The 25,496-nt window shown below is 37.8% G+C and overlaps 1 protein-coding gene across 1 annotated transcript in view; it reads right to left on the bottom strand.

Moving 5' to 3' along the window:
* Positions 1-25,496, bottom strand: part of ipo11 (importin 11) — a 125,447-nt gene that overhangs the window by 54,762 nt on the left and 45,189 nt on the right. The window contains exons 15-21 of the mRNA XM_004547195.3: positions 25,212-25,317; positions 13,590-13,716; positions 7,296-7,329; positions 7,059-7,099; positions 6,839-6,955; positions 4,724-4,837; positions 680-795 (exon numbers count right to left, since the gene is read on the bottom strand). Coding sequence (XP_004547252.1) covers positions 680-795; positions 4,724-4,837; positions 6,839-6,955; positions 7,059-7,099; positions 7,296-7,329; positions 13,590-13,716; positions 25,212-25,317 — 655 coding nt within the window. The remainder of the gene's footprint in view (positions 1-679; positions 796-4,723; positions 4,838-6,838; positions 6,956-7,058; positions 7,100-7,295; positions 7,330-13,589; positions 13,717-25,211; positions 25,318-25,496) is intronic.

The following is a 25,496-nucleotide window of genomic DNA, read 5'->3' as shown; positions in this document are numbered from 1 at the left end:
ACACAGTTCATTCACATTTGTAGCTTTCTAAATGTGTTATTGACACATCATCAGGATATTATAAGCACAACATAACCTTAGAAGCAAACAATAACAACAAAACAACCCAATTTCGACTGTAAACCAAGCAAACAAATATATAGGGCACCACTGTTTATCAAGTAGACTAAAAGATAGGAAAATAGATATAAGACTGAGGGTTTCTACTGCAAGACAGACACGGCATGCTGAATGCTGAACAGTGAAGCTCTCCAGCGCAGCAGACAGGAAAAGAGAGATTAAGTAGGACGTTAAAAAGCAAATGGATGATAAAAGAGCAATATAGGGTAACCCTGACAAATTCTCTTCTGCTGAACTGAACCTTTTGGAGGTAATGCATTTTCAAAAGTGAACATAGTGTATTGTAGCAGGCACCTTCATTAAAATGGTACATTCCCAAATATTAAGATAAAGTTAAGATTGTGGTTGAGCTGCATGAATTAACAACACCTGCATTTAACTCAAGAATAGATGCCTTTGAAAAAGAAAACTGAGAGTCAGTAAATGAGGCTGATATTTAACATGAGAAAAGGACTCCGGTGAAATAGAGTGACAAAGACAGCTATATCCAAAGTATCTAGTGTCCTGATGGGAGTGTGTACAAGTCATAAATGTTAGTGTACTGCATATGTCTCTATACCAAAGCTCCAGCCCATCCTCCAGCAAATACACATGTGGCGGCTGCGAAACATCAGTGCTCAACTGGATGACAGGAAGAAGAAAAGGGTACAGGTTCTTGCTTTCTGCCCCGAGGCCCTGTGAGAACACAAAGATACAGGAAGTCAGTTTGTGTGCTTCAGTTTAATGGGTTTTCCTTGCAGATAACTTTAGCAGAACGGTGTGGAATAGAGACACATCGGCTTATCCAAAACCTGACACACCCTTCCCCAGCAACTAGTGAAAGACCATACCTCAGTGAATCAGGTTAACAGGGAGGAAGCTCTTTGTAAGCACAGAATGTTTCTTTGGCTGCAAAATACTTGCCTTAGGGTGCAAGAGTTGTTTATGGATTTATTTTTTAAAATCCTCACTTTATATCCCTTTAAAACACTATGGACCTATTAAGTTCGATTTCTGGGAAAAAAGCATGTCCTGGAACTAAGTCAGAGGTCGTTTCTTGGTCGTTTAGATTTTAATGACGTTTAAGATGACACAAGAGTAAGAAATGACGCAACTTCCCCTTGGGAGATTTTTTTCTTGGCAAAGTGTACTTCACAAGCCCTTTGTTACTAATGCACTGGACATCTGTATGTGGCCATACTGTAACACAGAAAAGGGGAATGAGCAACCGAGTAGTGTGTCATTTTGACCTCAATAGTATCGCACTGCTTTTAACTAATAGGGGGCATAAAACAGTGCTACTGGAAGCAAAGATGAAGACTTTAAAACCAAACTCATATTTCAAGGTACATTACCGCAGCTATAATGCTGGATTTGACTGTAAGAAAGGACACAGCTCAACACACATTCAGCTCTACATGATTGTTAGTGTTGTTATTGTTTCTGGAGGAAAATCTGGTCATCTAGTAAAGATTCTGCATCCCTTTTTCCAGATGTGTTTGGGTCAAATGCAACAGCAACATATCCAGAGTATGACCAACCATTTGATTAATGTTTCAATCAGGCTATAGACTATATCAATTTGGCAACACAGTATAATTGAAATAGCTAAACTGAATGCTTCACTCAACATATCACAGAGAAACAGAGTTTGCATTTTCAAATGATTAAAAAATAAAAAAATAAAAAAGCAGATTCCCTGTACACTTTCCTGGCCAAAAAAGTCACACATGTCAATATTTAGTTGAACCATCTAAAGCTGGCATCGTTTCAATAAGCAAACCCCTGCAGTCTTTATCTTTCAAACTTGGGCCGTCTACCAGAGGCCTGGGAGCTTCAGGGTCCTGCGAATTATCTTTGTCTTTTCTAAGCTGTGTTCTTCTGGACGAATCTCAGATGTGGCTCTTGGGATCTGCTGGAGCCATTTGTCCAGTTTGGGGATCACTGCCCTGAGTGCTCCGATTATCGCAGGACCACTATTACATTCTCCTTCCACATCTTCTCTAGCTCCTCTCTCAGCCCTTGGTAAATCACAAGGTTCTCATCTTCTTTCTTCCTGATGTTGGCTAGCACTTGGGAGTGATACATCTATCACTATAGCCTTCTCCCTCTGCTGTCAGTTTAAATATTTAATCGCAATTAATTGCGTGATTCCCTACAGTTAGCTCGAGACTAATCATAAATTAATCACAGATTTCTTTATCTTTTCTAAATGCACCTTAACAATATTTTTTTCACGTTTCAATATCAGCACGGAGGTGGACAAACAGACCTGCTTTAGTCACATGTATATTTATGTAATACTGCTCAGAATATTCTCCAGAAAAATCTCAAGGGTACCGCATGCTCAAAAAAATATGCCAAAAGTAGACTTAAGCATATACTTCCTCACAATATAACTGCCTGCAAGACATAGCCACCCATGTAGCTATGGCTGTTGAAAGTTTGTCCCTTGTTTTAGATTGTTCAGGCGCCTCAGTTGAAAACTGTCCAGCATTGTCTGCATCAACATGTTATTATCACATTAACGTCAACAGCCCTTATCTCTGTGTGCGTGTGTGTATATATGTAAGTATATATGTGAATACACTGTCTGAGTGACTTCAAACAATAACACGGTTATTGAACTGACAAGAAAAAAGTCATCCAAATTCAGTTCAAAGTTTGTTTCATAAAAGGCAAAAGACAACCTTCCTTTAAGCAAAACTGTCAGCAGAGTTAGACAAGTACACAAACACGCACACACAGCAAAAAAATAAATACTTACATAAATCAGAATACACACAAACACACAAGTCAAGCACTCAAAGTTACCAACTATAGTGCCAACAAACACGATTGTTCTAAATTATGGATTATGCCCTCTGAAGCATTTCTCACCCTTGATACCTCACTTCCATCTTTCTTCACACAAACTCCTCTTGATGAAAACTTAACCACTATCTGACACCATGGCCTTTTAAAGCACTCTATCACTTTAAGCTTTACACATCCACTCTGTGTATTTATAGAGAACACAAGATCATTTGGAAGAGGATAAGGGAAAGATGCTGTTGATGATGCTAAGTGCTTGGGCACAGTCCCACTTTGGGGGTGTCAGCTCCTTTTATGCAGTTAAAAAGCAACTCCCCATAAAAAAGATCAAATACGAAGAGCCTGACTTAGCATGAGGTTGTGGTAAAGTTAGGATTATCGCAAGCTTAAAGTAACTTAAGATTAGGCAAGTACTGGTTATGGTTAGAATACATCTTAAAAGTCTTCAGAAGTGCTGAAAAATGACTCTGTGCGTGTAGCAGGGGAATAATCTGTGTGAAGGACGACAGGATCCAAAGTAGCATTCCAGATCTGTCAGCACTGTTTTACTGATAGCATGACATTAATTTGGTCTAAATATGCCATCTCTTACATTTATGTGGGTGTAAAACGAAGACAGCATTTCTCAATCCCCAGATGGTGCAACCCTTCTCTCTCCATCAAACAAACAACAACAAAAAAACCCCTCCTACAGGCAAAACTGAAGTTTAAAAGCAAGTAAGCCAATACGCCGGCTATTATGCTGTTGGATCACTGACTGGCATGAGTTGGTTGTGCCAGTTCCAGCTGGTCCTAAGCCAAACAATCCATACACACTTCTTTGCAGGTACAGGACTGGGTACATTAGGACAGGTCCAGGTACAAAAGGGTTAATAACACAAGATACTCTGCTGTACCTTACATTTTAACTTTTAAACATTAACATTTTTCTGCATGTATTAAATGAAAAAAAAGAAATTAGCATGTGGCAACACAGTTAGATAATCTAAGGCCCTTCAGCTACAGATTTTCATTTCGTTTGCCAGATGTGTACTCTTGTTACTCTCCCAGAGGAAACATGTTTGTATCACCAGGCATTTCATTTCCCACCATGAGCTAATGCAGCCACACAGGGGTCCAAATCTTATTCAAGTCTGAGATAAGCACCTTCAGTCCATAACAGCATTCTTCTTGGGACAAATGTTCTTCTCACTATTTAAGTTTATGGGGTTTCTCATTACTGATATCTCCAAATTAAGTTGCAGATATTTGCAATCTGCAGCTTAATTCTCACAACCCACAACTCCTATTATCTCCTGATATCTTTAATTCTAATAATAATCAAAATCAGGTGGATATCTTCTGACTTTGACTCTGCTCATAGTTGAAATGTAATTAATTATTTGAAAGAGGCACCAGCTGTGACCCTGGGGTCCTTTGGGAAATTAAACAACAGACCACTGAATATTAATATTGAGATTTTTGCCAAGAGTGTTTTGAAAGGATCTTGAGAATGTGTACCTACAACAAGGATTAAAGCTCTGGGGATTGTGAAATCCACGACTAAACTGAAATTTAGTCAATCCTGATGTTTTGGATTTTTGTGTGTGCTGTTGTTGTTTTTTTAAGAAAACTGTGAATCACACTTATAAACTTAATCACTGTAAAGTTGATACGACAGATCAACTTGTTGTTTAACATTTTGACTCCTCATACTAATCAGTCAATTCACTCAATTTATTTGAATTGAATAGTGTGTGAATACTCGATTTGCAAAAACTGGACCGACTAATGCAAAAATAATAAATTGTAAATTTGAGATGCACCATACCTGTACCAGTTGGATAAGTGTAGTTAGTATGGCACACCGAAGCATGTTGTGTTCTTCAGATTGCTTCCAGAGCAGAGGCAGGTATTGAACTAGACAGCCTACATAGGGCCGTATCTGAAAAAGAATCACATTAGATGGCAAATAAGAAGCAAAGAAAATGCTCTGCAACTTAAGTTGCAGGTTTCACAACAGTTGCAACTCATGTTCAATTCACATCAGACTCCCGTGGATTTGCAGAAATTAAAAGTGTCATTTGGGAGCAGAAAAAGCGACAATGGTGAATTCTGATTCGCTGCTGTCTCAGCAAAGTGTTATGCATATTTACTGCATGCCCAAACAAACTTTGAGACTACTCGGGCATATTTTCTCTCAAAATTTTCTTAATATTGTATACAAACTTGGCATAAGAAAAACAAACAGCCATCCAATAAGAAAGTTTTGGGGGGGGGTGTTTAAGTGAGAAATTGAGATCCCTTTCCTCTTATCCTCCCCGGCCTCCCTAGAAGCCCAAATCAGTCACTTCAAAACACATTTCAGAGGAAAAGCTGGGTACATAAAATACTAGACAGGTAGGTGAAAATTCATGATATTTTTTTTCTTTTAAGTCTGTTTGTCAGCAATGCGAAAATTAAATGTGCCAACTTCATAATCTGCAAAACCTCTTATGGAAGCTAATTTTGTTGACACATGTTGTCAGTGTCTGTAGCTCCACAGCAGCTAAGGCATTACATTTTACCAAACTATAGAGGATATGACACATGCACAGTTCATGAAAAAACTTCTCTGTCCTCAATCATCCTTCACAAAACACTGTTCTAATACCAAAATGGTATCATATCCATTTCCGTTCTTAGATTACATCAAATCTTTTGTTTAAATCATGTAAATATCTGGGTAGTTAGAGACTAATTGGATGCCATCACTGTCATTCCTGTGTGAAATTACAAAATGTGATGGCACACTGTGCAATTTAGGTGCAGTTACTTTGCAGCCAGCCAACTCCAGGACATTTGAGTATGGCACTGAATTAACAACTACAGAAACTATTCTGCCTTTTCTTGTACTGACTTGTGCTAGCCCTTTCTATTCCCTATAGTGGCTATGTGGCCGAGCTGAAGACCCCACACTGGGATTTTTTGCTCGATTACACCTTTATGAGGAGCCACCTAGGAGCAGAGAGAACAGTAAAAGAAAGAAAGAAAATGCTGTGGAGCCTTGAGGAGAAAGATAAAAAGCGAGAAAAACAGACCCACAAAACCACCCTAGGATGACATTTGTGAGACTGACAGCATAAAAAGTAGCTAAATCTCATATCTGTTATCATGTTCATTTCAACTCAACCCATAGTCGTGGTTTCATTGCCTAGTTCCTCAACTGCTGCCACTCTTTGCGGGTTCAAAATCCCTCATGAGAACGGTTAGAATATTAATGGGATTTCCAGTGACATTAGAAGTTTAGCCAAGACCAGTGACTGGGGGAAGTCTTAACCAGATTGACAGTTTGCTAGGATAAAAGCCATTTTTGTGACAGATTTAAGTCAAGGAATTATTTAAGGGATGGCACTTAAAATGGATCTGAATAGAACGTAGGGGGGTCAAAAGGAAAGGCATTTTTTTCCAGGGCTGGCAGTTAAATGGATTAAAACAACTTAATGGATGCTCAAAAAATCTAATCCATATGGTTACAAAAGCATTGCAGTGGCAGAGGAGAGACTGTATCTTCATTGTAAATGAGAGCAGACATCAGAACAAGCGCTGCTTGAGGCTTTGTGATTTACAAAGAATCAAGATTTGGGCTTTATCTTTTAAGACAGATGGCCGTTTTACCTTGGTGGTGTGGGTATAGTACAAGGTGACTGGTGATTTGTATCTGTGATTTGATGTTTTTTAACAGCTTCACATGTCCCCTGCAGAGTCCAAGTCAATAAGTACAATTTGTGGAGTTACACTTCAAAGAGCACTGCCAGAATATATCTTTTCAGATGTCGAACACAAGGGCTCCTTCAAAGACACTTTGGAGTTTGCCTCAACTTTTCATACCGTAAATGTCATCGTGCAGTAATATAAAGATGCATATTACTTAAGGAAAACTTCTATCTGATATCAAACATCTTACCTGGATGCCTACTCTCTCGATGACGCAGGAGATGACATGGAGCACCTGCATTTTAGTGTCGCACTCTGTTACCTGCTGCAACAACTGGAAGAGCAGCCCAAAGATGGACTCAAGATACTAAACAGGGAGACAGAATTTAAAATGTCAGACATAAATACTGATGTCTAAAAAACCTTTTTTGGTGTTTTCTAAAACTTGAATTTCAGAAACTTGTACTCACTGGAAGGAATTGTTCTGTCCGGAACTCAAAGTCATCGACAGGTGATCATGAGTTAAAGAAGTCGTCAAACTTTAGGGTAGACAAATGTAAAAGCAATTCACCAAGATACACTCAACCATTGTACATTTGCTTTTGCAAGGTCGCAGTCAGTTTACAATAACACTCAAAAGAATGATAAATTCATGTGCTGCTGAAGTTAACTACCCTTATTTTCAAATAGGCCTATCAAAAGGATATTGAGTTTAAGAGTTGTAGCCGTCTCAATCCGCACCTATAAGAGGGGGAAAAAAACATGGCTCAGCAGGTAAAATTAAGCATCACATTATCCATCTAAACCGATACAAACAAACTCACATCGGGCGAGAAAAAATAGAAACCATAAACCTAAAGTAAAACAACTTTTCAGAAATAAACAAAGCTAGTTTGCAAGGTACCATGTTAGCCTAATAAAGGCCATCGAAGTGGCTGCTCAGCTTTCTGTATCACAGCAGAATAATCTGGCAATGAGTATGATGGCAGAAGGTTAAAGGTTAGCAAAAAAACTTAAATGCCAGTCTACTAACATGTCTCAAGCTTTAAATTCACATGCCTGTTTGGGTATATTCAGGTAAGATAACCCAGAACAGTCATAGGTCATACGTCTAATGATCAGTTACAACTCTCAGGTTATTGCCTGTAAACTAACAAATGAGCACAATTTGGGTGAAGAACCCTTAGGTGATCAGTGAGAATTTGCTTAAATCTGTTACTGTAGGAGGAAAAGAAAATGTTGTGAATTATGGACAGATGGACTGTGGACACATCAGCATGGCATGAACTTATTGGTCCTTTGGCCAGATTTGCTAACCCAGATCTGAGAAATTATTTTAATACAACAAATCAATATGTGTGATTTTGACTATTTTGTTACGGTTGGAATGTTATCGTTTTTAGCCTGCAAACATTTTTGCAAGGTCTGCATAGCAAATTTCCCCAAAAAGGTGCTTAAATTGCATTTTCCCTTCCACGATAATACAAATGGGGTTTCAAATCTGGATCACAGATCATTTCATATTCATACACTGACTGGAAAACTCAATTGGCCTCTGTCTTTCTGTTTGTGTTGTACAACACACACACACACACACACACACAAAAAAGTTCTTTATGAATATGGAGCACCCCATTGATCTGATCTTGACCCTCAGATTTTCTCTCAATACTTCTTATCTTGACTAAAAAATATTGACAGTTTCACAAGCATTACCATCATCATTTATGCACATAACACAATCATTTTCAAACAACACGAGTGCAGAGTTAAATAATCTTCTTTGATTTTTAGAGTTACTCTGTTAGGGTAAAGCCAGAAAACTGCAGAAATCAAAATTTTAACGAACAAGATTTGTGTTCTCCATTCTTATGACACACACACACACACACACACACACACACACACACACACACACACACACTTTGCTTCCACCACGTCAGTCATATCATAATTTATCCTCCTTATTTTCATGCATATTTCTACATGTATAAAATACTGCCAAATCCAAATAAAATGTAAAATTGTTCTGTTTTTTTTTAAAGGACAATAGTAAAAAGAAAAGGCGTTTGCATTTAATTTTTAATTCAGAAATTACAAATATCTATAAAATCCTGAGCCATTTTTACTGAAAATTTTGGTCTCCATTTATTCTGCCTCATCACATCATGCCAAGTCAAGGTTTTGGAATTACTGGCACCAAACCAGTGGTATGATCACACTCACACTGGCACATTTTCCTCAATTATTAATTGACGTACTCAAATAAGCAGCATAACAACTTCTCCAGCTTGTGGTGTTTATACTTTTCTAACACTATGAACAGCTCATATTTCTGAAGCACAGAAAATAAACTGATTCTCATATTATGTTTTATTTTTAAAAAATGACATGACAGCAATAACTGTAAGTAAGCATAATCTAAGGTCTGCATCTCTTTGGTAATTAACTTACAACACACACACTTGACACTAGGCAGCAGCTTAGTCAAAATATAAGCTGTATGATATTTGTCCACTAAACAGATATGATACACTTGGCCATTTTAAATGAATACAATCATTTGTATAACAATAATAATATGGGCTAACAATATTATAAATCCATAGACAAAAATTTGAAGCATCTGTTCTATACTGAAAATACAGGTGACGAACAAAACAAATGGAAAAAGTACATTAATGAAAGATAAATCTGAAATTCAGACAGTCTGGTTTAGACACGAAGAAAAAACACAGCCCTTCTGTCTGCATGTTCATAAAATACTGAATATGGTTTTAATAATTCCGCATACATTAACCAGCAACAAAAGGAGTATGTTGATGAAGTGGGCTCTGCAAGTGCCATCAGCACTGGCCTTGTTGGCAATTGGAATACTTATGAGTGAAACTACATTCTAATTCAACAAAGCATAGAGAAAACCATGGGTTAAAAGATGGAGATAAAATACTCAGATGGGTCTTATACAAAAACATACGTATTGTCCGACACTGTTACATGAAACATTCACTTTAAAATGTTACTGATGTTCAAAATATCTGAGGGGTTAAGAAGCCAAAAATAAAAAAATAAAAATAAAATTCATCAGATTTATGCCAACTATAAAAGTAACTGAAGGTCTAACCAGGGAAAACTTACATTTAACCAACTCAGTGAATCTGACTAAGATAAAAGTAACGTGAAAAAGCAACACCAAATCCAAAACAATCATCTGGAGTAAAATGATAATGAGCATCATCTAAAAAACCTACATGCATATTAAGTAACACAAATGCATATCCTCTTCTGGAAAATATTTCAGCCAGTGCTCACTGAAAAATTCTAAGTGTTAATTTAAAAAAAAATGCTGGCAGATAAGCAACAGCCATTTCCACAATTTGTAGTTACCGATGAGTTAAGTTGCTTTATAATACATCATTATAATACAAATTAATGATTAGTGTTCACATAAATACATGTATGTTGTAACGTGTGGTGGAGATGAAGCCAGCCGCGGAGATGTGCAGGTGGATAGCGAATGAGCAACAGCTTCTGACTTTCCAAAAAGTACTCATTTATTTATAATATCAAAAATAAAAGTGCTACCTCTACCACACATTACTAAAGAGCACACTAGTCCGCGTACACACGGGAGCATCCATTACAGGAGGAGTGCGAAGAAGAACAAAAAAAGGGGGTGACACCAGTCGTGAGACAGGAGGCGCCGCCATGTGGTGATACACTGCATTACAATAGCAACTGTTACAATGTGTATGTATGTGTAAAAGCTTAAGGAGTTAAAAGCTTAAACTCACCACAAGACTATTTTTAACCTTTACTAAGACTCTGTGAGTAAACAAACAAGAATGCTGCAAAAACTAGAACACCTTGAAGAAAATGAGGAGATAAAAAAAAAAAAAAAAAAAAAAAACTGTCACAATCCAAGTAATATGCATCTGTGATTTAGCTCATGAATGCCACTGATGGATGCTAATAAAGCGTGTGCATGGATGGCTGTCTCACATATAAAGCTCCCGGAGTGTGCAACACTACCACAGAAGTCTGCGGAAACTATTTAAGAGAGCATGCTTGTGATAATCAAAATGTTAATCTGATCAAGACACCGAGGGCCACTGCCTTATCACCCTTTCTAACAGTAAATGGCACCATAAATTACAAAAAAGCTCATCATATTGCATTCAGTACAATGACTGAGGCCATTAACTCATCGGGAAAGTATTACAGGTCACAGATCATGTTGTTTTTCCCATAGACTTCTGCACAATTAGACTTCTTTATGCAACCAAATGGGCTTCCTTTTTCCATAACAATGAAGAGTTTGCTGCACTGCAGCATGAGCTCCTACAGCTATCTTTTAAATACAATGCGACTATGACAAGGCGCTTCAGTCTAATTTTTGGACACAAGATGTCATAATTAAATAAGTGAATAACTTTCCAGGTTAATAAGGAAAACAGAGCAGCAACAAGGATATTAACAACTTAGATTGTTTATAAGTCTCGAGGTTTGATTAACAATTCATTCAGGTAAAGACTTTCTAATTGGCCCCGAAAGATACTGATCAGGAACTACAACATGATTAGTGAGCTGGTCAGTTATGTAAATGCAAGTTTGTACGAGGAAATGCCGCTGAAATGGTAACAGCACTGAAATTAATCTCTACTTTATATCACAAACGATTTACAAAACCCATTTACCTACACAGGGTGTAAATAAGAGTAAAATAGATAATACTGGCATGTAACTAAATTATCACATTAAGTGCGCATTCTTTTAAGTGCAATAAAAACCATCTGTGCACAACATCTGGATCAAAGCAGCCAAACGTATATAAGGTAACACCACACAAATTATGATCAAAGTTCAGGCTGGACCTTTAAAAAGCAAAAATCATTAGTGATTTCAATTAGGCTAAATTTGATATAGTGGCGCTACACATTTAGACTACCTAAGAGGCAGAACAAGACATGTCTGTTTGAACTATGACATGCTACCTTCAAGCTACAATCACTGAAAACATTATCAAGCTATTTTTTTCCCCCTCCTGTTTTGCCAAGAATATCACTATAGCAAATTTCCTTGATCTATCATGACATCATTTTGAGGCTCACTTCACTACAACTTAAATTTTGTTTCGGTAGAACAAAGACAAATCTGAGGCCAGCAGATTGTGCGAGTGTGAGTGGTGGGGAGTTGAAACTGTTACAACTGTTTTGATATTTGTACTCCCCAAGACATCTGAGGGATTACAGCAGTGCTCATCAATTGGCATATGAGATGTGCCTTTATTAGTCAAGAAGACTGCAGGCTTTTGCACGGCATAGATTTTTAGGTTATCTAAGTGACTTATATATCATGTTTAACCTGAGTAGCGAAAGACGGTGGTGGGTTTGAAAACGATTTGCCGGGAGTCCGGTGTTCTCACCAGCTCTAGTGAGCTTTGCCCCCGGCTAGCTATCGAGCTCGTCGGGACGCTTTGGAAAATGTGTCTTGATAAACTGAGCAGATATTTGAGGTTTACACAGCTACATTCTCGCCTGAAAATATGTTAAACGTTTATTTTGTGACCCAGAAAGAATAATAAGAGTAATATTAAAACTAACTAGCTGCCGCCATTGGAAACTGAGCAGGGCAGCGCTATGAATTCTGGGATAGGTTGGGCCACAAAGTATACACCCGACCCATCCTTCAAATCTGGGGAAACGAAGGCCGCATTTGTCGGAGTCTTCAAATTTGGACAGTCTTTGTCATGTCGCTGTAACGTAATCGGCCTACAATTGCACAGGAGGATGCGGTTCCTGAATTTGGACACAGCTACGATACCGGACACTGCTTCTTCTTCTTCTCTGTTTCAGTCCGTTATTACACTCTTAAATCCTACTACTTATTCCTACGTCTTACAAAGCTTCAAACGACGCGTCGACTATTAAATTAGTCGTCGATGATTTTGATAGTCGACGTAATCGTGACTAATCGACTAATCGTGGCAGCCCTAAAGTACACACGTTTTTATTCTAAATTCTAACCTATAAAAATGACTGACAACTCCTGTTGCATGTACAGGAACGGATAGAAACACTCAGTTCCACAAAAAGTGAGCCCGTTTGAATGACATGTTCTAGATTTGTTCAGTGTCCGCTATTTGAATTGTATTTGAACCCTGAACAAACTTCTCTAAGAGCATTAAGTAGTGTTTCACAACTTAATAGAAGGTTGTTGAAATTCAAATGCGCAGTACATTTTCCAGTCTACATACAGACACAAATCTATCTCTGTTAATAGTGAGTAACTATCCTATTTAGCCACCTACTGGCAAAGAAAAGTCAGCAATCTGCAATGAATTTTACTCAATATACATGAAATGTATTTTGTATTCAACATCATACCCCCACAACATGACAGATGATAATTGAGTGTCAGTTAATGGACACAGAAAATGATATTTAACTGCTACCTCTTGAGTGAACCAATCCCTGATCACATTTCTGGCTGTTTGGAGATTAAGTATTAAAATCTTAACTTTAATTAAAATGTTATCATATTACTAGATATAAATTATGTTAAAAGAAAACAATCAAGTGCATGAGACAGAAAGCATATCAGATGATTAATCTAATTTTACCTTACGGTGAAACTCAGTCCAAATTGGGGTTATGGTTTTGTCAAGGCCACAGCTAAATAAAAATGTTAGTGGATAGTAAAGGAAAAATTCAAAATATAAAATCTACAGTAAACAGTAAGTTGAGAAAAAAAGATGGAAAAAGCTTGTCACAAACTCTGATTACATTTGGCTTTTTTATGTAGAAAGATGGCAGCACAGTGGCTGTGGTTTCACGCTATTAAGCAGAAAACTGTGTTTGTGTAGCCAGCTGTGCACTTTCACTAACAGCCCATTTCAGTCATTATGAACTGAACAGGAGGGTTTTTTGTAAGAGAACCTGGCACTTTAATCACCAAGCACTTTTGAGTGGGAAAAAAAAAACTGTATGTAGCTGCCTTACCACCAAGTCGGGATCCTGCATGAGACTTAAGATGACCTCATAGAGTAAAGGTCGAAGGTCAGATTTGAACTTGACAGAAATCCACTGCCCTATTAGCCAGATGACTCGTCGACGAATCAACTTGTACCTGCAGGACAGAAGAAGACAAAGTAACTTTTAGCTGAAAACCTGAACAGATGACTACTCTGTGCTCTTCAATTATATCGTAATATGGAGAAATTAACCAGCTGGCGCTATAATCTTAGAACCATAATGTGAATACACAGCAGTAGTTAGCAGACCATTAAAAACTGCTGGGCCTATTCAAATAATGAAATCTGCACTGTCATTGTTTAAGGCTTATTCAGAATTGTTTCTTGTGTTGTGTTTTTTTTTGTTTTTTGTTTTTTTTTTTTAATTGTTGCCTCCTGTATGCTGGAGGCTATGGCACAATTTGTGCTCTCAGGTAAATATCACTGTCACTTTATTACACCCTACAGATAAGTCTGAACTTGGAGTGTAAAGAATGTATTTGTTCAGACACATTCTACTGTATGTGCATTTGTTTAGCTGAATTCATATGAGCAAGAGACTGAAAGCCTGAGGGACAATGAATCTTGTGACTAATGACCAAGTAAGAGAATTGGCCTAGTTAGAAAACTAAAATACTTAATAAAAAAAAATACTTGTGTGGAGTAGTTATGTGACAAAAGCAAGCTGCATGTCTAAATTGCAAGACGCTATACGTTTGGAAGTTATTTTTCAGACAATTATATTTGGCAAGCTCCTTTTGTATGTCTAAGGACCACCTTGACAGTAATGATAGGGACTGAAGGACAAGGGAAGAGACAGATGAGGATAGGGAGTGACACTCTTGTTGGCTTCCTGTCAAACATCCACAGGGAGGCAGAGATCATAGCCTGGGCCACCAGCCAGAAGATGCTAAACAACAGTATGACTCAGGAGGTGGAGATGGAAAAACAACCTTGCATGTGTGCATTACAGTCGTGCTGATGGAGGATGATGTCAGGGATCGATGGCGGTCAAAAGGTTAATAGTGATAGCTCACCAGTCAAGGCTATTTTTTTCCAGTTTACCCACTGATGCAATAAATCGATAATATTATCATTGTTCTGAGATTCATAATAATTTTTAAAAAAGCCAAGCTACAGTGTCCCACTTCCACATATAACCAATACCTGCAACACAGAGGGGGACGATATAGTAAAACCACAACAGGGTACATATTATATCGAGTGGATACACATGGATACCACAGTGGTATGATGCTCTGGCACCCAGCAGCGATGCCATCACTCACTGGAGATACCATGAGGGGCAACAGGACGACTGGACTATGAAGCAAATCGTCAGCTCTAGTGTGTATGCACAAAACAAGCTACAAGTCTTGATCTTAAAAATAAATAAATAAATAAATGTATAGCAAATAACATTAAATTAAAGGCCTGCTGCACAGGATCACAAAGAACTGGAGCATCAAAGAAGAATGAACAATCCATCAATGACCTTTAAAGTAAAATAGAGTTAACCAGACAAACTGGATTTCCACAGGTTTTTTTGAGGCAATAACACGTGATGGTTCCAAAATGAGAAAGCAGGTATGCCAATGCCACTGGCAGTAAACAGGCAACTGGGAACATTCAACCAGCTCTCAATAAATCAAAATGCTAGCATCTCTGATCCAAAGAGAGAGTGACACTGCATGTAAATTATCCCAAGATCATCTGTTACTATCACTCACACAAGTTAAAATCTGTGGCTATTGCTAATGTTTGATGTTCTTAAAACTCTGAGAATATAGTACCTTTATCCTTTAGACTTGCATCGCTTTTCCTTTTCATGTTTGAACCCTACTTACTTTCCACCAAAACCTTAATAACGGTCCCTTCAAATCTTGGCCCCAATAAAATTTCCATATTGCTTTCAACTCTGGAATAAGTCTAAGGGCAAGCATTTAATTAACGAATAAGCACACATATGAGGCCTCAACAGGCACATCCAAGAATCAACAGGCAATGACATTGGCTTTAATTAAAGAGTCTGTCTGCATCCAAAACGAGGAACCAGCCAGAAAAATTGGCAATGTGAAAGGAGATGCATGATACTCAGACCACAGATGTCAGGAAAGTTTAGAGACAAAAACTGCGACCACAGCAGCATTGCCACACAAAAATGAGACGGCATCGTGAGCCAAGATTGGTAAAGACAATTTTTTAAAATCTGCAAATGCTAATATGTATGCATTTTTTAATCTTTAATTCTGTGGCACAGGAATTTCAGCAGAGTTCAGGGCTGAATTTGAAGAGTTATGATTAACAGACAAAGAAGAAAAGTCCATGTAAGGAACACATTTCCTGATTTGGTGATGATTTATCAATGTTTGATTTTTGGCAAGTATCTGCAAAGAAATAAACAACATTTCTGTATATAAGCAATATTTTTTCTAGATCATGTTGTAGAAAACCAGTTGCAAAATGTCTTTGAGTATCCAACAAATAAATCTTTAACCTTCTCAGCATTATTTCTGACTTTGTACTGACGTGACTAACAGACTACACATTTCCAGGGCTATGTTGCATCTGTGCATGACTGGAAAAAAATACTGAATATCTGCTTCAGCAAGGGAGATTACAGGTGGTACAGTCTATTATTAGTGCAGTAGCAAAGTGGAAGAAAAGATTAGAGAAGCAGATGGACAGACAGGTTGACAGAGGTATTTGTCAAAGGTCAGACATGACTCATCCATGCTAAAGCTGTTTCCTCCTCCACAACTTCACACAGCTGTCAGGAACCCTGTTCATCATTTCTGGCAAGCCCATGGGAAATCCGTGGACAGAAATGAGCCCAAAGGAATTTTACATTATTGCCGAGAAAGAAATCTTGCACAGTTCAGGCTACATAAATGTAATTTATTTCATACATTGCTGTGTGTATGTAAAACTTTATTTTCCCAATACTTAAAATTCCTAAGCAATGTAGTGTGAGACTTCCAAGTCAGAGTATGAAGAACCTTTTACACAGTGGCACAAAATAATTCCCTTTACCATTCCTGCAAAAAGCGATTCAGCCTGGATCTAAGGTTCGAGTGAACAGTTCCACATCACTGCCGTAAAGATTTAAGCACCATTTTTAGATTTTAGGACTCAAATTTAATTCACTTAGTCAATACCAAATGGAAGAGCTTGTTAGTCACAATCAGAGCTAATGCAAAAGAAACTAAAGAAAATGCAATGATATGACAAGTAGTATTAAAAAAAATAAAAAAATAGCTGCTGCCAGAGCTACCCCTCATCTTCAAGTAAATGCACCTTTAGTACAAATGTGAAAATCCTACATCACCTCATTTCAGCTACTGCATTCACAAGACTTTCACAAAACTTGACTTCTGGTCACCTAAAGGCCAAGGTTACGATAATCGAATGCATCCAAGGTTTTTAGTGGATGCACCTATGGAAACATTTTGAAAATCCTAGGTGTCATCTTTCTCGAGTGATCCTTTTCACAGGATTTACAGAACACTTAATCTCAACTAGTCCTAAGATTTTTAGATGTATGCCACCTCATGAGTTACTGTATTCACAAAGTTGGGTGTCCAAACTGCCTGTGATAGCACAAGACTTCACGGTTGAGGGATAAAAATGGAACCCCAATACAGGCCCAATCAGTTCAAGACTACTTGAAAAATGGCACACACACACACACAAAACATAAAAATCACATTTCGCATGGTTGGATCTTAACAACTTCCCAAGCAGAACTTCAACATGTAACTAGGAGAAATGGAAGTGAGTGAATGCTTTAAAAAAAACAAAAAAAAAAAAAAACAGAAATCAAACTTCCAGGAATTGGAGTTGGATCGTCTCAGTGTCTTGACAGACAGCCAACTGGATCCTCCGGCTTAGTGCTGGTTAAAATTTTTGGGTCTTCCACTTGACTTTTCATAACCCTCAGGATCATTTAAGAAATTCCAAATGACTGCCTTGCTGCGTCCCACCTCAGCAGCAATGGTGCGCTGTGAGAGATCCTGCTTATGCAGTTCAACAACCCAACCATGTTCAAAATGGAAAAGTTTTGGGGGTTTTTGCCTTTGCCATCAGAATGTCATGACACTGTGACTACCTGACAGAAGGTAACAATAAATCCACTTTTTTGCACAGATTTGACCTTTTAAAAGCATGTGGTCATAAACTTTTGATCAGCCTGTTTCAGTTTAAGCCTGGTTTTCAATTAATTGCATGCTCAAACAAATGTTTTGTCTCCCTCCCATTTCTTCTTGTCACATGTTGAAGCTCTACTTGCAACCTTGTTAAGATCCAACCATGCAAAATGTGATTTTTTTTTTATTTATTTATTTTTTTTGCCATTTTTCAAGTGGTCTTAAACTTTTGATCTGGACTTCATAATAAGCCCAGTTTTGTGAGTGCTTGTTTTCCCCAAGACTTGACCCCATGTCAACGTGTTTGTATCACAACGTGCTTGTGATACAAACCTAACAAAAATCAACCCAATGTGTCTAAAACTAGCAATAAGAGAACACCAAGACTTAAAAAGGTAACAACTTTGAAAAGTCTCTTGGCTAACCAACAGATGCTTTTTACTCCAGACAGACACATCAAGCAACAAAGGGAATGTCAAAGTGCCAAAGTGTTTCACAGCCTTCTATGCTGGCAAAGCCTGGAAGCAAAATAATTGAACACAAACCATATCTGTTTAGGTTACAACAAAAGGTGTTTTTTAGGCTAGTCCAAGTAAATAACACAAAAAAAAAAGCTCTCAGCTATGTCCAAATACAAGTCATGTGTTAGTTCTGAATATGTATGAGCTTCAAGATGCCTCACTATCTCCTCTGTTCTTGTCAGGCACGCTGTCCCGTCACAGGTAAGACAGCTGTTTTGGCTTAGGCAGAAAAGGGAGGAAAATAGTGACAGCAAGTTAAAAATTAAAGTACTGTTTCTCATGAGGGTGACTGTACACAATGTGCATCTGTGTAGTCATTATGCCAAATACTGACAAACAACTCACTGGCTGCCTGAGGCTCAGCCATAGGTGTAAGCCACACACAGCAGCTTTGCTGACAGATTTGGGTGCGAATACATGCACTGTTACTACTTCACACCAAGTGATACAAGCAGACTTATCCAGGGCATAAACTTATCATGAAACCTGCAAACTGCAAGAGGTGCAAGGGCCTTGTAAGAAAAAATACATTAAAAAAAAAAAAAAAAAAAAAAAAAACGCAAGCTAGCAAATAAACATCTACATAGCTTCTACTGGATGAGCGGCTCAGAAGCATTAGATGGAGGGTGATTTGTCTTTAATACAGCCATCACAATCAAATATCATTTGAATGCAAATTATATTCAAGTTGTTTTTAAGTCTTGTAAGTAACTCAGATCTCAGTTGTAAACACCATGAACTGTAGACTTTAAGTTTGCATTCTTAGGCAACACTTTGCTAAACGGTTAGGGACCCACAGCCCTGAAATGCTGATTTGTTTTAAAATGGAAAAAAAAGTTTGGCAGATTTCTGATCTAAAGAATATATTCAACCCTAAAGAAACAACTCAAGATGATAAGTGGCACAGAAACTGTATCCAAGCAGGAAACAGAAAATCATGTGAGTGAAAGGACTTTGCCAAAGACATTGATTCAGCTATTGCAATGATAATGTTATTTGCAAGAAACGGGTTTTTCTTGCATTAATAACAATTATACCTGTCACCTGAACATATTACTGTGGATCTCTGGGATTCTATTATGTGTGAAAATGTGAGATCACAATATGTACGCCATATTAAACACTCCAACCGTGAATACCCAAAGGGCCAAGGAAGGCAGACAGTGCAGCATCTGGGAATGTTCTGGTAACAGTGACAAATGTGCATCGAGCAAGTGTGTCAGCCAGAAAACCTGCTTTGAATGTGACGTCTGCAAATACCAAACAGGTATTGTCCCCTCTGCTTCTTTCTTCCTACTGACACTGCCAAGTTAGAGAGCTATTTTAGCTATTCTGATGCTGTGCTTTATTTGTTGCTAGTAGTGGCTGGTGTGTGTGTGTGTGTGTGTGTGTGTGTGTGTGTGTGTGTGTGTGTGTGTGTGTGTGTGTGTGTGTGTGTGTGTGTGTATACTGCCCTAATCTCTTTACATACTCAAATTATCACAAGATGTAAGGCCCCCGCTTAAATAAATGGATACATTTTAAAGTTTTTAGATGTTTAGGTTAGGTCAAGCATGCTGATTAAAATTGAGCAAGTACATGTTATGGCTGGTTAAAGTTTCGCCCAAGCATTCATAAGATGAACTGCAACACAGTTCGGTGAAACCAAACCCTCTATTTCCTAACGAGTCCCTTTCCCCGTCTAATTACTTTACACCAAATAAAGTGTATGAAGCTACTAAAATGAAAAAGTGAGTTCTAAGTAGGGCTGCCACGATTAGTCGACTAGTCACGATTACGTCGACAACTAATTTAATAGTCGACGCGTCATTTGAAGCTTTGTAGGATTTTCTGAGATTAAAGTTATCGTTTTTACACAGCCGAATAAACGTCAAGCAGACAACTGATTATCAGAAGTGTGAGATGCTCGAGAATATACTCCGGTGTCCTGTTATATTTTAGATAGCAAGGAGTTTATTAAACTTCACCGAAACAATCTGCAAATTTCATTAAAATTTAATAAACTATCATCTTGTCTTCATTTTTAGTTAGCACATACCTTAAACACTTAAAGCTGTAAGCTAATGATAGTTATATAAGAGCTGATGCATGCTGGTGCAATAAGCTGTACGTTTTACGTCCAATGGATGCATGATCTGATTAGTCGACTAATCGCAAAAATAATCGGTGACTAGTCGACTATCAGAATAATCGTTTGTGCCAGCCCTAGTTCTAAGTGGCATGAAAAACACAGAAATATGACAGTGATGGAAAAACTTTGCTCAACTGGCTAGGTGTTGCTATTCAGGGAAGAAAAATGGTATACTACACAATAGTGTAAACCTGCATGGAAATCAGAACAGAAGATGATCTAAGAACCTTAGACTTTGATTGCTTGTTTTTGTATACTCGGTCACTAGGAGGAAAAACCCCTTAGTTTAGCAAATAAAGTGATTATTATCATTTCCATAAGCACAAACATGTAATTAGTAACAATATCAAGTATTAAATATAGTAATAATCATATCAAAAATTGTAGCAATACAGTTCTTTAACAGAAAGGACTATTAGAACATTTTAAAGGTGTGATACGTTCAAAAATGTCACAAATCACAGAAAGTTGAACAAAGCAGAGATAAGTCAGGTGGCACAGGCCACTACAAGTAATTACAAGTCTACAATAGAACACTTCATGATCTGGACCCCACAATTCAGCAGTATCAAATCCACCTACACACCTTTGGGGTGAACTTCAAAGCAGCATCAGTAAAAAAAGAACTTCCACTTATAAACCTTGGGGAGCTGTGCAAAGCACTAATGTTTGCTTGGTTAGCTTTGATACCAAGAGCACGACGGCTCTGTGGTTCAGTAAGTGCCACAAGGGTGACAACTCTTTCAAATGTGGGCCTTTACTGTATGGAACAGCGACTTTCAACTTTATAGCCACGGAGTGCATATATAGATACACTATATAAAATGAGTAGTTCAGATCCACTGTATATCAAAAAACCTGCGGATCACACATATTTGGAAGTTTAAAGTGTTTGGATTGCAGTCATAATAAAGTGTTCTGAATATACAGCTTTAACATCAGGTGGCTTTAGATCAACTAGGCAGGAACGTGTGCATACGTGTGTGGGAGGGGGGTTAGCGGGCTGTGATAAGCAGAGATGGGCAGTAACGCGTTACTTGTAACGCGTTACTGTAATCTGATTACTTTTTTCAAGTAACGAGTAAAGTAAGGGATTACTATTGCAAAATCGGTAATTAGATTACCGTTACTTTCCCGTAGGAACGCTGCGTTACTGCGTTACTAAAACCGTGATTTTTTTTGCGAGAATGTCTCATGACAGTGACGTAAGCAAGTGCGACGTTGGTGACAGCAGCTGTGTGCAGATCAACAATGGATAATATATCGAGTGCGGGAGAGAGTATGAGCGTGCAGCGTTTAAAGTGTGGAAGTACTGACCTTACTTTGAGTTTGATTCCATAAAAAGTGACAAAAACATTAGTGTCCATCGTGCGTGGGAAGAAAACTTCTTTTTACAGCGAAAAAAACCCCTAAACTTCCGAGCAAGCACCGAGTAGCTACGACGTGATGGGAAACTCAGAGACACTCGCGCGGATTCTTCAACTGACCGCAGCACACCTACACCAGGGTAACCCTCCGCCTACCCTGCTCCTGCTTTACAGGTGAAAATAGAGCACAAAAGGACCGCTGAGTCTTTGACTTTATTTATTTTCTGCTGTGTTTTACTTGCATCTGTTTGAAAGAGTGAGTGAAAACACAAAAAATATTTTATTTTATGTGCTGGAATGTGTAGAAAATAGGTTTAAATGTTAAACTAATTTATTCAAGTCAGAGAATGTTGCATATAATTAAATGTTTTGCTTGATGCATAAAGTTAAAAGATTAAAACTGATAAAACAAGTTAAAAAAAGAGACTTTTCCATTTGATTACATTTTGTATGATGGATTATGTAGAAAAAGTAGAATTGGGCTGAAAGATCTATCACTTTATCACCTCTTCAGGTTGTAAATCGTGTTTTTAAAAAGTAACTAAGTAACTAAGTAATTAATTACTTTTGAAAATAAGTAATCAGTAAAGTAACGGGATTACTTTTTGGGGGGAGTAATCAGTAATTAGTTACTGATTACTTTTTTCAAGTAACTTGACCAACACTGGTGATAAGGCAGGTTACAAACAGCAAGTTAATTGCAGTAACATTACACAAGTGTATTCTTATTTGTAGTACACCCCACTGAGAGCTGAGAAATAAATACTACATTGCAACTTGAAAAACAAGATAATATACTGACAGTGTAAAGACAAGCATCACGAAGATGAAGTCCTTTAACAGATGTAGGCAGTCATGCATGAGCACTTGAAAACAGAAACCTCTGACTGCTACAGAGAAAAACTCCACACACCAAGGGAGATCATCAAGCATGTCCCTTTTTAAACCATCCATGATGAATACACATTCCCAACTTCAGAAGCCCCATCAAAGTACTGTGGGAACCATGTGACAGCAACACAGCTTCATTTGCACACCACAACAGAGAAATCAATGAGAGTTGAAAAGGTTATCTGCTGTCCTGGATGTAACTAACCTTGGCTTTGCTGAATCCGAGTACAGCTCAAGGATATGTTTTATATGACTTGCTTTGTTTTGGTGGACCACGAGTCGGAATATTGACTGACTGACTGATAAGGCCAGTGTCTTTTTATGATCACATTTTTACTGAGAAGATAAAAGACAATAATGAATTTTATATTGTAAGCAATGAACAGGCTGTTCCACTGTGTGCCACTCTTTCACCATCATCATGAAACATTGAAAGTATTTTATTTTAAAAACAAATACAAAGACACATTTTGTAAAATTTATGACACACATTGAGTGTCATGCTTCTTTGAGTAGCCATACTGCAGTGTCTACTGCTTTGATTGTGCATTCACACAGTAGTGCAAAAAGAACTCCGAGACTCATTGCTTCACCACTTCCCAGCAACTGAGGAGCACCGCATATGACATGTTTCCAGAGTTTTAGCCGAAAGGGAATTTCTTACTGGCTTCTAATTACTGTTCTACTTTGCAGTTTTAATTTCAATTTGTCACTTGCATCAATTTTAATGCCTCTACACTAGCAACAGCCGTAGCTTCAGGCACTGAGTTTTCAGATTCAAGTTGTGCCTCTCTTTCGCCCCTATCGCTCTCTAGCTCCATTAATTTTATCCACACCCTTTATTGGGAAGGCCATGGATAAAATTCTTAAAATTTGGAAGAAACATTCAAGTGGATTAAAAGATGGCCACTGTGGCCTTGCAAAAAATGTTTTGGACCACAACTCAAGAATTTATATGCCAATTGTGATCAAATATGACACAGAGTCTATCAGGTAAAACTCATGCCATGCCCAAAAGGTCAGAGGTCTAACGTTCTTTGACAGAATCTTGTGCATAATTATTTTATAATCATCAATAAATAAAATGTAAGAATTTTGATGATATTTCACATTTGGTCAGATGATGAACTGTAATCTTTGTTAAGATGCAACCTGTGTGTTTTCTGGTTGGTGCAGTAATTCAAATAGTCTTCGACTAACACCATTAATGTGTGTATTTGCATGAGTGCACAAAAAATTGAGAAAAATTGAGAGCTGGCATTTGACTACATAATGGGTTTTGGGTTTGTTTGTTTTTTAATCATCTTCAGTGTTTTTCCCAGGAGTCTCAAAATTTAAAATCCTCCCTTAGAGTAAAACTGCATTCTGTATTGTTTCTTTATAGACTGGATTAAGCTTTAAAAAGAGATTAAACCCCAGGTAAAAGTGGAGGGGTTATCTGCACTTGCATAGCCTGGAGGAAGAATCAGTGCGACATCAAATACCACGCACTGTGACGTCAGCACCAACCCTCGGTGACCAACCTTCTGAGTGCTGCTTTGATTGTGCTTCGTGTGTGTGTGTGTGTGTGTGTGTGTGTGTGTGTGTGTGTGTGTGTGTGTGTGTGTGTGTGTGTGTGTGTGTGTGTGTGTGTGTGTGTGTGTGTCACTTCCATTGTCCTTCATCTCCACACCATCTCACCTCTGGTCAGTGTCTCCCTTTTCTAACACCTTTTAAATCCATCCATGTAGCAACTCATTGTAACTTTAGCTGACTGCCTGTAGAGCCCTTAAAGAGTTCTTTCACAGTTTAAACAAAGTTTTTCTATTGAGTGCTGCTGATGTCCGCATTTGTCTGCTGCTTGTAAAGTGATGTGAAAACTAGCAGTATTTTTTAACATAACCATGACGGAAAAAACACCCCAAGTATTTGTTACTTATGAGCTTTTTTGTATGCATTCAATGTGCTACAGGCTGTGAGAAAGCTGGAGAGGTTAATAGTCAATTAACTTGAGTACACTGGAAGGAGTGTTAAATATGCAACATAACAGACATTGAAACTGAGCTTGCATACAGTAAAACACCGATTACAAAAGAACTGCTAAGCTGCTTCACTATTATCATTTCAACCCTGAATGAGACCGATGTGGTCAAATGAGACATGTTCAAAAAAGGTAAGTATCCCCCCTCCGAGCCCCCCCCCCCAAAATATAAATTAATAATAATAATAATAATAATAATAATAACATTCCTTTTAATAATTCAGTAACCATGTCATACAAAAATAAAATCCTTACAGAAGGCTAATAAATTACTTAGATGTGGTATATTTACCTCTGTGAGGCCATTAGTGATTTAGGCCAAAAAGTAATTTTATTGTTTAATGTTATCTAACCAGTAATAATTAGAGTGAAATTCCAAAAACTCATTTCACGGTCAAGTGGTCAACCTTTTCTAATTTAGTTAGATCTGGCTTTTTTTTTCATTAGTGCGTGCTTTAATATTAAAATTAATTTTTTTTTAAAAAAAAAGAAGAAACAATTAAAAATAGAATATTTAGAGAAGACAAAAAGAATACCTGTGATGGCTGACTTGCAACTCTCCAAGAAGCTGATTCTTGAACCACTGGTCAAAGTCCACATTGTCAAACAGTTCATAAGCTGCTAATCCCACTGCATTGTATACTGCAGAGAAAAAAGTTACACTGGTTACAATATTCACAATACGACTGACATGTTTCCCCTACAACAGGGGTGTCAAACTCAAATACACAGTGGGCCAAAATTCAAATCTGGAACAAAGTCGCGGGCTAACATTAATATTTATTGAAAAAAAAATCTTCCTCCAGATTTAAGAATGAATC

This window comes from Maylandia zebra, linkage group LG12, assembly GCF_041146795.1.
Source record: "Maylandia zebra isolate NMK-2024a linkage group LG12, Mzebra_GT3a, whole genome shotgun sequence".
NCBI lineage: Eukaryota > Metazoa > Chordata > Actinopteri > Cichliformes > Cichlidae > Maylandia > Maylandia zebra.
This window is presented reverse-complemented; position numbering and strand designations above follow the sequence as displayed.